We start from the raw sequence: 14927 nt of genomic DNA on the forward strand, positions 1-14927 counted from the left end.
GTTTGTCAACACCTCAACCCAGAGTTGATCCAAGTGTCTGATTCTTCTTCTCACACAGTGCTGTGACCTTTCAGGAATCACTTCCATTGCTCTACTTCATGCCAGTCTACTTCTCTGAGCCTCCATTTCCCATTGGTAAAATGATGTCTAGGATGGGCTTCGGGGTTCCATGGATGTCCTGAAATTGTATGAAGCATTTTGTGTGTCATGAGCATATGTGCATTTTGGGAGAGAGAATCTATAGATTTTTATCACATTCTCAAAGGAGGTTAATGAGTCAAAAAAAAAGTATAAAAACCCATGGGGCTAAATGATCTCTGAAGTCCCTTCCAGCTCTAACATTCTGTGAGTCAGAGGTCCTAAAACACATGACATTTTCTCATTCCCTTGAGAGGAAGTCGAAGACCAACTATTACTATGCCTGTTATTCAGTGACAATGAAGAGAAAGAAATCTGACAGATCCCTAGATACCACGTAACACCAACTGAAAAGGTTAGTGCTAGACCTTTTCTGTCTTGTGAGGTAGTCAGTTTCCTCTCACTGGAAATGTTCCCACAGAAGTTGACTGAACATCTTTCCAGTATATTACATAAGGAATTCTAAAAATTATGTGAGGAGCTGATCTCTAAGATCCCTTCTGAATCAAAGATCCTGTGAGAGCTCGGTTGCATGTCTTTATCCATGCTGTTTTCTTGGCCTGAAATTACCTCCTCTCACTTTGACATTGCTCATCTGTAGCCTTTTTATCTCCCAGTTTAATTGGTTATTGCCTCTCATGTCCTCCCATAGCATTGTGTAGATAGCTCTATCTTAGTACTCATCACTTCTGTTCTCACTATCTACAGGTGTATACGGGTCTAATTCTCCACCAAATTTACAGGTCCTTGAGAGCAGAGTTATGTGTTATATATCTCTGTATCTTTGGTGCCATAGAATGCCCGGTACATAGTAAGGATTCAATAAATAAGTGTTCAACAACTGCCCTTCATCACTCTGAGCCTTAGTTTCCCCATCTGTCAAACAGAAGGGTTGGACCAGATACTGTCTTAGGTCAATTTCAGTTCTAATACTATGACACCCTGTAAGTGTACCACTTTTAACATGTTTACCTTACTCAAGGCAGCAAAAGCATTTATGTACCATTTATCCTCTCAACACATGCTGGCACTTACATATTTATGCATTTGGTTTTCCAACTTCCTGCATACTGGTCACAAGTAAATAATCTTTCAGCTCTATCATACCATTTGACAAGTTTATGATAGTTCTGTGTTCTGCTTTTAAAAAGCAACACAGGAGCAAAGGAATCCATCAGCTGCTTCTTGGAAATTCTATGGGGCAGTCCTACTGTGTCTTGTAGGGTTTCTATGAGTCCGAATCGACTCGACAGCGACGGGTTTGGTTTTGTCTTTTGGTTGGTGGTTTTTTTTTTTTTTTTTTTTTAATATTTGTACATGAGACCATGATTCTGTAAACTTCTTAGACTCGAGCAGCTTATGAGTCTTACCTCTGCCAGATTTAGAGACTATTGGGAACAGCAAGTATTGAATATTTTAATGAGTTAGAAAAAGTAAATCTTCAAGGATTTAACTCAGTCATCCTTCACCTGTGTATTATACTTGTCAATTTATAGCAGGGCTTCAAACCAGTTCTTCCTGGTTCAGTCACGGCCGAGAAAGCAACACTAGAACAGATTCAAATTTTTAAAATTTAGGTGAACTGGAACCATAACCAGAATGGGAAAAATTACGGGGTGAAGCCCTGCTAGAAACTTAATATACCTCTTAGAAAACAAGTACAGCGTATTCATTGCATAGCAACCAGATCTCTTGCCCATGGGATTTTGTGCAGAGTCAGAAACAGCAGTGCCCACCCAAAGGTGGTGGCTGACCATCTTTGAATGTGTATCACTTTCCTCAGTCCTGTTGGTAATCCAGTCTCATGCATCAGGCTACTGAAGGGGCTCACTATGCTTCCTCTGGGACTCCCATTCCAGGGCTTCTACCCGTAATTTTTCCTGTTCCAGTTACGGTGCCAGATTACCCAAATTTTTAAAAGTCAGCTCTATTTCGGTTTTGCTTTGTTGGCCATGACTGAACTGGTTCAAACCATTTTGAAGCGCTGATTTACAGAAAGATTTTATACATTACTTCTCCTTGCTTAAAAACATTCTGATGCTTACAGAACATCTGAAACACAGGGTGAGTTTATCTTTCTCCCATGCACAAAGAAAATGAGGTTCAGAACAGGGAAGCAACTGAGCTGGTCTGTGGCCCAACCAGGAGTGTACTAAGGCCTTCCAACTTCCAGTCCTTGCTCTTTCCAACAAACTGCAGTGCCTATTCCTTGCCAAGAACTCCCCAAACCCACAGTACACACACACACAGAACACACAATGAAAACTCATACCTCACTTTTTCTGTGGAACTTGATTTACATGGGACACGTGGTTTGATCACTTAAGGAGTAGCATAATTACTGTAGAAGTAATATTCCTTTTAGTAATTGTCTCACTGTATGATTTGGTTAACAACTTTTCTATCCTCAGGTAAATAATCTGTTTCTTGGTTGGAAGAGATAAGGAAGCCTAGCCAAATAGTCAATGATTAATTTGTCTCTGGAAACTAAAAACATACCTGTAAGAAACTGAGACCCATTGAATAATGTGGAGTTTTTGTTTTCAAATTGTCTCTTACATTACAGAGTATTAGTTAAAACCAAAAACATCAAACCCAGTGCCGTCAAGTGGTGAGTGTTATATGTACAAACATGAAATTATTTTAATGGATGCCTCAGGATTCTTACTGTATTAGTTATCTTTTTGCTGTATTACTGATTACCCCAAAACATAGTGGTTTAAAACAACCACCAGTCTTTATTAGTTCACACAGTTTCTGTGGGTCAGGAATTTGGGAGCAGCTGATCTGTGTGGTTATGTATGGTTCAGCGTCTCTCATGGGATTGAAATCCAGATGTTGGGTGGGGCTACAGTTATCTGAAGGTTTGCCTGGAGCTAGAGCATCTCTTTCCAAGATAGCTGGCTCGCGTGGTTGTTGGCAGGTGGCTCAGTTCCTGGACACATGGACCTCTTCATAGGGCTGCTTGAGTGTCTTCACAACATGGAGCTGGCTTCCCTCAGACTGAGTGATCCAAAAGAACAAGACAGAAACTTCTATGTTTTATGATATAGCCTCATAAGTGACCTCTGTCATTTCTACAACCTTCTTTTGGTTACACAAGTTTCCCAATTTTCTTTACTTCCTAACAAATGTCAGGCAGTTAGCCTGGGACATATATGGTATAATCTAGACTTAATGCTTTCCTACTATTTTTATATCACCAGCTCACCTTGCAAGTCTATTTTCGTCTCTCTCTGCATTCCCGGCCAGAATTCTAAGTGGTATACTCTTAGATTTGCTGTTTCTATCTGACCAGATCTTGTCACAGTGCAGCTTTATCTGTAATAGCTTTATCAGTACGTGAAAGGAATAATGATCACTTATATTTGTATAGTGCTTTACAGCTTACAGAGTTCTTATACATCAATTCATTAAATCCATACAATAACCCAACTAAGTAGACAGGGCAACCATCATTAATCTCATTTCATAGATGGAGAAAATGACACACAAATCAACTTACCCAAAGTCGCATCATGTTTGGTAAAGTAGAGGGTCAGTGAAAAAGAGGAAGACCCTCAACGAGATGGATTGACGCAGTGGCTGCAACAATGGGCTCAAGCGTAGCAATGACCGGGCAGGGTTTTGTTCTATTGTACGTAGGGTCACTATGAGTCGGAATCGACTCGACAGCACCTAACAAGAACAAAGTTGCACAGCTAGTAAGGGCGAGAGATGGCACACATATATCTAAGTTTCAAGGCCAAGGGAATCATCCCACCAGCCAAGCCCATGCTAATGGCTGCCATCTGTCCTTCTCCCTCCACTGATGTGATGCGCATCTGATAGGAGACAGCCTTGGTTTCCGTTTTCTGACTTATCTCCATGAGTGTAACTGGTAGAACCAGCCCCCAGTGTCGGCTTTTCTCCTAAGCAGTGCTTATGCAGCTGCACCAGTAGTGGACGCCAGGGAGTGTTAAGGCAGTGGTGCCAAACGTCATCATCAGTTCTGCAAAATAGGTTAATAAAATCTTTCTGATACTCTCAAAATTCACACAGCAGAGTATGCCAGTATCCTAAATCCTTAAGAAGATTTGTTGACCCCAAGCCAGTACCAGGACTGTGAACCAGAATGGCAGCATTAGGGCAAAGTCTGGTTAAATCAGTACAACAAGTCAAGCTAAACAAAGAAGACCTCCCTTTTTTGTGGAAACCATTTTAATCACATCTCTCAAACCTCTCTTACATCTTGTATTCATAGAAATGGAAACTTGAATATTAATGGATGAGAAAGAGCCTGCCTGGTTCTGCAGAGTCTAATAGAATTAATTTCTTCTTGTCAAAACTGGGCAAATAAAATTCTGTGGTTTCCAGTACTTAGAAGCCACATAAACCGGTTGCTGACAAGTTAACTCCAACTCATGGCAACCCCGTGTGTGTCAGAGTAGAACTGTGCTCCATAAAGTTTACAATGGCTGATTTTTCAGAAGTAATCACCAGGCTTTTCTTCTGTGGTGCTTTTGGGTATCAAGCGTCCAACCTCTTAGTTAGCAGCTGAGCGCATTTTTGTACCATCCAGGGGCTCCTAAACCAAAAAAAACAACCAAACCTGTTGCCGTGGAGTCTATTCTGACTCATAGGCTACTAGTGGGGTAGAAAAATGCATCAACTTCCAAAACTCAAATTGCCCCGGCCCAGAGGCAGGTCTTTGCCTTATCGTGCAAATAGCTGCATCCAGTCCTGAGATGCTGAAGCCGTTGTACATCCAAATCACTTAAATTACTGCCCTTGATCTGGCTTTTTGCACATTAAGCAGTCTTTTGATCTTTTTCTTGCTAAATTGTCATCCAGGCTAGTAGTTTGCAGAAATTCCCATCCTTTAGTCTTAGATCTGGTTTGGGGACCTCACAGAGCACATCTACCAGCAATGTGTCCCCTTAATCTTCTTCCCCCATAGGTGAAACAGCCACAGTTTCTTCAGACCATGGTTTAGAGACCCGCCCCCCAACCCCCCTGCCAGCCTGTGGTGCACAGGACCTGAAGCAGATGTTGTCTAAGATCTGATCCCCAATTGACTTTCTTATAATGTGCACCTCTGAGGAACCAGAAAGTTTGCTCTGGAAAAGACACTACAAACAAGACTAACTGCCAGCCTATCAGAAGGCTACTATCTGGCCAATTTCCCTTAAGGTAGTAGAAACAAGGTGAGAAAATGGTGGGACAATTTATACACTAAGATTCTACCATGTTAACACTTTTCCTGCTAAAATGCTGCTTCATGTGTCATAGACAAGAGTTTATGTTTTTTCCTTTCTAATTCTCCATATCAACTGGAATAACATTGGTTCTTCTTCTGGTATTTGTTTCCTAAACTTTACAAGTAAAATAGGTTAAATTTATAACAGTGCACCATGAAGATTAAAGACCTTTGATGCTTCATAATAAATTAGTTGGAGAAAAAATACTCTAAAATTTCATTGACAATATTGAGTCTAAGAGTTTAGGACTAAAAGCTACACTGGAAGCTAGTTTTAAATGGTGTTAATGGTTACTTTGATGTGATATTACCAGTTTTTTTATAAGGCCCAATTCATTTTTTTAAATTATAGAAGATTAAGTGAAATTTAAAAATTGACTCTCGTCAGGATAAATTTTAGAGAGGTAAAGCAGCTGAGTTCTTTCTTGACTCTGTAATTGCCATGTAGCCTTGAGTAAGTCACTTATCTCTGTGCCTTACTGTCCTTATCTATCAAATAAGGGGATCAGACTCAGTAATCTGGGGTTCCTTCAAACTCTTAGACTATAAACAATGGCTCTGGACATTTCCTCAAAGTGACACATATATAGGAAACCATGTTCACCTGTCAGGAGCCTTGTCCTGTGTTTGTGTATGTGTGTGTGTGTGTATTGTTGTTAGTGTTGTTGTTGTTTTTGTTTTAAGGCAGCAGCATAAACAAAAACTAGACTGGAAATCATGCATAATTCTCAGTTCTAATCCCACCCCCTTTTTTTCCCTGTGATAATACTTGTACATCAAGAACCAGCTCTGGAGAACTTCACAATTGTAGGCCACATGCCAACTGGAAGATTTTCTTGAAAATGCAAAATGTGTCCATTAAAAAAAAAAAAAAAAAAAAAACTTTAACTATACAAATGGCATGGTAGGGGCGTCAGAGATCCTCTAACTTCACAAGGTAGGGAGAAAATCAGCATCAGCTTCCCAAAGCTGAATCCTATGAGGCAGAGGTCAGACACACCTCTGCTCCCTAACCTTTTTACCACTTCTGACACCAGCCATCCCTCCCACAGCACTCTGCTTTTCTGCTGAGTTCAATAATTTCTTGCAGTGGGACACATAAAACTCACAGACTGTGCTCTCAGTTTCGAGGTTTATTAGGGAAGTAACAGGGTACAACTTGGGATCAGAAACAACTCAAGATATAGTTCTTCAATCGGACAGGTTCTTCTCGACCGTGGCTACAGACAGGCCCTTGTCCGGTCTCTCGGCCTCACCTCTGCCCTACTCGGGCAGATTGTTACAGCTCTTAGCTCCGTGGGTTGGCAAGTCCCACAACAGCCATCTCAAAACGATCTCCTGGTTCCTGCCATCTTGCACCGCTATTGCCCTTGCTACTGCTGTGCCACCATCTTTTGTTGTCTTCCATGTCATAGCTCCCCATCTCTGTCTCCTGGGTCCTGGAGGATCCCAGCACAGGGACCCCATGTCCAAAGGATGCGCTCTGCTCCCACCATCTCTTCTTCTTGGTGCTAGTTAGGTCCTCCTTTCCACCTCTGGGTTGCTCATTTTAACCCTAGTGGGATGGCAAAACTGACTAATTCCCTCAATAGGGTTTTATACAGCTTATTTGCATGGTCCCACCCCCACGAGGATGCCATGCACCTTATTTGCATTATCAGCAAGCTGTCCTATCCCCTTGGTAGGCCACAAACACCTTATGTGCATGTTGTTTTTCTCAGGTGCTATCAAGTTGGTTCCAGCTCATAGCGACCCTGTGTACAACAGAATGAAACACTGTCCAGTCCTGTGCCATCCTCATGATCATGAGGATGTTATTCTTGAGCCCATTGTTGGAGCCACTATGTCAGTCCATCTCATTGAGAGTCTTCCTCTTTTTAGCTGATCCTCTACTTTACCAAGCATGATGTCCTTCTCCAGGGACTGATCCCTCCTGATAACATGTCCGAAGTGTGTGAGACAAAGTCTCCCCATCCTCACTCCTAGGGAGCATTCTGGCTGTACTTCTTCCAAGACAGATTTCTGCATTCTTTTGGCAGTCCATGGTATATTCAATATTCTTTGCCAGCACCACAACTCAAAGGCATCAATTCTTTGGTTTTCCAGCATTTTCATGTGTGTGAGGTGACTGAAAACACCATGGCTTGGGTCAGGCGCACTTTAGTCCTTAAACTGAGTGACATCTTTGCTTTTTAACACTTCAAAGAGGTCTTTTGCAGCAGATTTGCCCAATGCAATGTACCGCCTGATTTCTTCCCTGCGGCTTCCATGGTTGTGATTGTGGATCCATGTGAAATGAAATCCTTGATGATGTCAGTATTTTCTGCATTTATCACGACGTTGCTTACCGATCCAGTTGTGAGGATTTTTGTCTTCCTTATGTTTTTTTTTTTTTTTTTTTTATGTTCAGGTGTAATCCATACTAAAAGCTGTAGTCTTAGATCTTCATCAGTAAGTGCTTCAAGTCCTCTTTACTTTCAGCAAGCAAAGTTGTGTCGTCTGCATAACGCAGGTTGTTAAAGAGTCTTCCTCCAATCTCAATGCCCCGTTCTTCTTCATATAGTCCAGTTTTTCAGATTATTGGCTCAGCATACAGATTGGAATAGGTATGGTGAAAGGATACAACCCCAATGCACACCTTTCCTGACTTTAAACCACGCAGCATCCCCTTGTTCTGTTCTAACAACTACCCCTTGACCTATGTACAGGTTCCTCATGAGCACAATGAAGTGTTTTGGAATTCTCATTCTTCATAATATTATCCATAATTTATCATGATCCACACAGTCCAATGCCTTTGCATAGTCAATAAAACACAGGTAAACATCCTTCTGGTATTCTCTGCTTTCAGTCAGAATCTATCTGACATCAGCAATATCACTCTTTCCACGTCCTCTTCTGAACCCGTCTTGAATATCTGGCGGTTCCCTGTCTATGTACTCCTGCAACTGTTTTTGAATGATCCACAGCAAAATTTTACTTGCATGTGATATTAGTGGTATTGTTCTATAATTTCTGCATTCAGTTGGATCACCTTTCTTGGGAATAGGCATAAATATGGATCTCTTGCCATCAGTCGGACAGGTAGCTGTGTTCCAAATTTCTTGGCATAGATGAGTGAGCACTTCCAGCGTGGCATCGATTTGTTTAAGTATCTCAGTTGGTATTCCATCAATTCCTGGAGCCTTGTTTTGTGCCAGTTTCTTCAGTGCAGCTTGGACTTCTTCAGTACCATCATTTACTGATCATATGCTACCTCCAGAAATGATTGAACATCAACCAATTCTTTTTGGTACAGTGACTCTGTGTATTTCTTCCATCTTCTTTTGATGCTTCCTGTATCACTCAGTATTTTGCCCATAGAATCCTCCACTATTGCAACTCAAGCCTTGAATTTTTTCTTCAGTTCTTTCAGCTTGAGAAATGCCAGGCTTGTTCTTCCCTTTTGATTTTCTAACTCCAGCAGGTCTTTGCACATGTCATTATAATACTTTATTTTGTCTTCTTGAGATGTCCTTTGAAATCTTCTGTTCAGCTCTTTTATTTCATCATTTCTTTCTTTTGCTTTAACTACTTGACGCTCAAGAGCAAGTTTCAGCATCTCTTTTAACATTCATTTTGGTCTTTTCTTTCTTTTTAATGACCTCTTGCTTTTCTTCCTATACGATGTCCTCAGTGTCATTCCACAACTCGTCTGGTCTTCAGTCATTAGTGTTCAGTGCATCGAATCTGTTCTTGAGATGGTCTGTGAATTCTGGTGGGATATACTCAAGGTCGTATTTTGGCCTTCTCAGACTTGTTCTAATTTTCTTCAGCTTCAACTTGAACTTGCATATGAGCAATTGATGCTCTGTTCCATAGTCAGCCGCTGGCCTTGTTCTGACTGATGATATTGAGCTTTTCATCAGCTCTTTCCACAGATATAGTCGATTTGATTCCTGTTTATTCCATCTGGCTAGGTCCACATGTATAGTTGCTGTTTATGTTGGTGAAAAAAGGTATTTGCAATGAAGTCGTTGGTCTTGCAAAATTCTATTGTGTGATCTCCGGTGTCATTTCTATCACCAAGGCCGTATTTTCCAACTACCAATCCTTCTTCATTTCCAACTTTTGCATTCCAGTCACCAGTAATTATCAATACATTCTGATTGCATGTTTGATCAGCTTCAGACTGCAGAAGTTGGTAGAAGTCTTCAATTTCTTCATCTTTGGCCTTAGTGATTGGTGCCTAAATTTTAATAATAGTTATATTAACTGGTCTTCCTTGTAGGCATATGGATATTATCCTATCACTGACAGGGTTGTATTTCAGAGTAGATCTTGAAATGTTCTTTTTTGATGATGGATGCAACACCATCCCTCTTCAATTTGTCATTCCTGACATAGTAGACTATATGATTGTCCTATTCAAAATGGCCAATACCAGTCCCTCCAGACAGCTCACACTGAAATGACACCTGCTAGCATCCATGTACGCTGAGCAAATAATCTGAGAAGCTGAACTATATGAAGAAGAATGTGGTATCAGGATTGAAGGAAGCATCATTAACAACCTGTGATATGCAGATGACACAACCTTGCTTGCTGAAAGTGAATAGGACATGAAGCACTTAGTGATAAAGATGAAAGATTACAGCCTTCAGAATGGATTACACCTCAAAATAAAAAAAACAAAAATCCTCACAACTGGACCAATAAGCAGCATATGATAAATGGAGAGGATATTGAAGTTGTCAAGTATTTCATTTTACTTGTATCCACAATCAACAGCCATGGAAACAAATGACAAAGAATCAAACGACATATTGCATTGGGCAAATCTGCTGCAAAAGACTCCTTTAAAGTGTTGAAAAACAAAAATGTCACATTGAGGACTAAGGTGCACCTGAACTGAGCCATGATATTTTCAGTCACCTCATATGCATGTGAAAGCTGGATGATGAATAAGGAAGACTGAAGAAGAAGTGATGCCTTTGAATTTTGGTGTTGGCAAAGAGCACTGAATACACTATGGACTGCCAGAAGAATGAACAAGTCTATCTTGGAAGAAGTACACGCAGAATACTCCTTGGAAGCAAGAATGGTGAGAATTCATCTCACGTCCTTTGGACATGTTATCAGGAGGGACCAGTCCCTAGAGAAGGACATCATGCTTGGTAAGGTAGAGAGAGGGTCAGTGAAGAAGAGAAAGACCCTTGACAAGATGGATTCACATAGTGGCTGCAACAATGTGGTCAAATATAGCAACAGTTGTGAGGATGGCACAGGACTGGACAGTGTTTCATTCTGTTGCATGTAGGATGGTGTGAGTTGAAACTCATTCGACTGTACCTAACAACAGTAACAAGCATCTGTAGGAATCTCAGGTGCTGACAATGGCAGCTAGCCTGTCAATTGCAGTGTGGCACACTCAAATTAACAGTTAGCAAAGCACACAACAAAACCAGAGTCAGATAACATCAGACCTGTACAGGAGTTAGCATGACCTCTCTGCCCACTTTCTCCAGGATGAGACACAGTGGAAAACTTAGAAAAGCAAGCTTAGACCCCAGATCAGGGGCTTCACCACACAGGATGAAGGGCCTTCAGAAGGGGAATTTAACAAGTTGACAAAGCTTTAAATCAAAGTGCCACCCAGATATATGTCAGCTGGGTCTTCCCCATCCCTTGAGATCTAAATGAGCTTTGCTTCAAATTCCACAGCCTGTGGAAGTCAGAATTATATGACTTCTTGGGGGCTTAGGGCCTTTGCCTTTGCTCTTGATATGCCTGGTATCTCAGCTCTGCAACTAACGAGTCCTGGCTGGCACAAAAGGTTGCTTAGAAAACAGCATGTATGACTATGATAAAAATATATAAAAAAAAAATATAGACCTTATAAAAAGTGGGTATCGTTGAAGAGAATCCCATTTTATATCATACAGAATAGTTAACAATCATATTAGACTTCCCTATTGTCTTAAAAAAAAATTTTTTTTTTTTTTTAAACCTTGCTGCTCAAGGTGTGGTCAAAGACCTGCAGCATCTCTGTAACCTGGCTGCTTGGTAGAAATGCAGAATCTTGAGCCCCACCTCAGACCTGCTAAATCAAAATCTTCATTTTAACAAGATCCCAGGTGATTTGAATGCTCATTAAAATGTGAAAAACACAGATCAAAAGTCCTTTCTATCACATCAACAAGGGAGAGTTCTCTTGGCTCTGGCCCTTCCCATATATGATATCCAGTCTAACATCCCTTTCTTCCCCTCCCCTGTCTCTTTCTGGTTCTTTCACCTCATCCTCGTTGGAAGCTACAAACAAATTCCTCTCCTTGTTTCATACAGAGCAGGCTTCTTTTCTGGGGCCTCAGTGCCGGCTATCACCTAGGCCCTTAGGGTCTGCATTCTGCCAGCCCTTACTCCCAGCCCAAGCTTATCGAAGTGTTTGTCTAAACAAGGTCCTTGCTAAGAAAGACTCTGATACCAGCTATTACAATAGAAGAAATCTGTCTATCTCATTAAAAAAGGAAATCTCACGTTCTGTAAAGACAGCTAGTTTCCAAAAGATCCCTAAATCAAACCAGAATTATAAGCTATAGTGCGTTAAAACTGGGGAAACTGAGTCTCCAAAGAAAGTGACTCATTCGAGGTCATACAGGTGATTATTGACAGAGGAAGGACCAGAGCAATTCTTATATTTCCCAGTACAGGATTATCTCCACCACACCCCGAATCATCTTACTTTAAACTGAACCCCTGGTTTTTCCCTCCCCATGGATTCCTTGAATATTTTTTTAGGATTTCATCTTGATTTATTTATAGCGTTTTTGAGTGTATCTCTTTTATAGTTTTCATAGTCCTTGCTCTGGGTATTACTGTATACTTATGCAACTTATAATACTCTTCTGGTATCAATTTTTTAACCACTTTAAGTGAAGTGCCGAAACCTCACTAACATTTAGATCCCTTTACCTTCCCCACTAGCAAATTCTCTTCCTGAGCAGTAACTGAGAATCATCTGGGCAGCAAGCGTATGTTGAGCGCCTGCTTTATCTAGCAAGCACTGTTCAAAGATTAGAAGCATAATACGCCCAGTTCCTCCATGCAACCTGCCTTTGCCCAGACTGGAATCCCTATCCCCACCTGTTTGCCTGGCAAACTCCCACACATAAATAGTTGGAACCTTCTTCTTGACTCTTCCAACGAAGCTAATCACTGCCTCTCTGCGCAAGCTCACTGTTACAATATAAATGAATAATTTCTTTTATAAGTATCCACACAAAGCTGGTTCCTATGAGGTGAAGGTTGAAGATGTCCCAAATGTCCAGCTTTTCCAAACTGCTGTACCAGTCCATCATCTCTGACATCAGGTACTCCCCCTCCTCTGAGCACTGACCCTCCGATCTTTGGGTTCTATAATTTGCTGCAACATCTCGCGGAACTCACAAACCACATGTAGGAAATGGCTCACACGATTATGGAAGCTGGCAAGTCCCAAATCTGTGGGTCAAGCATAGACTTCTCCTGACCCACATGGCTGTAGAGGCTGATGAACCCAAACCAGCAGTTCAGACCACAGGCTGCTGGCTTACAAGGCTGCAGAAGCTGGTGAATCAGGTCAGACTATAGGCCGCTGGCCCACGGGGCTGTGGAGGCCAGTGAATCCCAGAATCGGCAGGTAGACAGAAGGCCACTGGCTCAAGTCCCAAGAACCAGAGGTCAATTGATCACGAACTGGACACAGGATCCACATGCAGAGAGTCAGAGAGCCCTTCCAGGTCATCCGCACATATACCTTAGATGCAGGCCACACCCCAGGGAAGGGCATAATTTGAGTAAGAGTGGGACTTGAGTCACACCTTCTTGCAAGGCTTTGACTAAAAACACACCCTATACCAATCCTGCCTCATCAACATGTAGAGGTCAGGATCCACAACACATAAAATGGAAGACAACCATACAATATTGGAAATCATGGCCTAGCCAAGTTTACACATAACCCTAACTGCCACAGGTTCCATATACCTTATTTGCATAGTTCCATTCAATCATTGTGTGGGTCACAAAGACCATGGCTAGAAGGGCCATATTAAGTAGTTCATTACACTGCACAATATTTTTCTATTATGTGTTAGGTTTTTGCTTTCCTACCTATCCCTCTCTGAGTAGAAGGTTCCTCAAGGGAGGACCTGAACGATGTAGTCCTTACTTTTGTGTCCTCAGTGCCCAGTGCAGGAGAGGCTCAAAAAATGTTCATTTTCTTCCTCCGTTCTTTCTTGTGGAAATCCCTGCAAATTAATGGCATCAGTCAAACAAATCCTGCCGTGGAGTCTACCTCTTCATCCCCAAGCTCCACGCCCCTCTGGACCTGGGCTCCATCTGGGCTACCTCTGACCCATCTGGCTCACTCTGTCACTCCTGCCTGTACCACAGACCTGGCCTCTCCTGGCCAGCCATCTTCTATTCTGTTGCTCCCCAAGGGTTCCAACCTAGCTGTGTATAACTTTTGGAAAATCATTCTACCTTCTGAGCCTCATCTGCAAAATGAGTGAGTTTTTGACTCATTACCTAGAGCTCTTGATGACAGTATTACAACTCAGAGGTAGTTATAATCAGTTGTGACATACTTTGCAAGTAATTGTTAATTTAATCATTAAGGTCTGCTATGGATTCTTTTTAAGTAAATAAGGAAAATGCAAAGTTATCCCTATGACCATCATCCTCAGTTGTATTCTGACGTATTTTCTAGAAGCAGAGAGAAAGGGGTGGAGTCACAGGTAGCTCCAGGGATCCCACATAAACATGAAGCATACACAGCCTTGGGAACGTGTTATGTCTCATACAAAAAAGTTCCCTGTTATCTGTTTTGTACAAGTTTGCTCTAAAAGAGCCTTTTCAACTCTGTCATCATTTGATCTATAACACCTGGTATAAAAGGAATGGTTTTTATTTTATCTGGAGAAAAGACTGCTCCTGGAAAAATATGAATTTCCAAGTTCCTTTTGTGATAATAGTGGCTCCTCTTAAAATTTAAATCTCACTCAGGACCACTTGAACTTTTAATGTTTTTTTCTTCTTCCTTCACTTTGCTTCCAGGAAGCGGGAGGAAGAAAGCAAGCGAAAAGAGGCAGAACAGCAGAAGGGAAGGCTGAGCCCTGATTCCTGCAGACCCCAGCCCCTTGCCTATCCACCCAGCATCCAGGACCAGCCCAGCAGGGAGAGCTGGGCCCCTGGCAAACAGCCTCCCACCAGTAACACAACCCAGGGCTCTGAGCAGAGAGACTATCAGGGGTCTCTAGGAGAGTCTCCAGACAGAGCCCCTCAGAAGGAGCAGCATGTTTCCTCAGACCTGCAGGACACAGACTCCAGAAAGCCAAACGGTAGGTTCATTCTCTTTGTTCTCTGATGACAACCCATGGATTGCAGGACCTTTTGATTGGTGTATTTAGATCATTTACATTTAAGATAATTATTGATACGTTAGCACTAAAATCTGCCTTATTATTATTTATTTTTTGTTTCCCCTGGTTCTCTTTTCTTCCCTCCCCATGGGTTACTTGAATTTTTTTTT

At 41.6% G+C, this 14927-nt stretch overlaps 1 protein-coding gene across 4 annotated transcripts in view; it reads left to right on the forward strand.

The window, feature by feature from the left end:
• The window catches only part of INVS (inversin), a 167964-nt gene that overhangs the window by 122246 nt on the left and 30791 nt on the right, over positions 1 to 14927 (forward strand). For all 4 annotated transcript variants that reach the window (XR_007518681.1, XM_049896047.1, XM_049896049.1 and 1 more), the window contains exon 13: positions 14453 to 14736. Coding sequence is in view for 3 of the 4 variants with exons in the window: in XM_049896047.1 (XP_049752004.1) it covers positions 14453 to 14736 (284 nt within the window). In the remaining variant the exon portion in view is untranslated. The remainder of the gene's footprint in view (positions 1 to 14452; positions 14737 to 14927) is intronic.

Source organism: Elephas maximus, chromosome 9, assembly GCF_024166365.1.
Source record: "Elephas maximus indicus isolate mEleMax1 chromosome 9, mEleMax1 primary haplotype, whole genome shotgun sequence".
Taxonomy (NCBI): Eukaryota; Metazoa; Chordata; class Mammalia; order Proboscidea; family Elephantidae; genus Elephas; species Elephas maximus.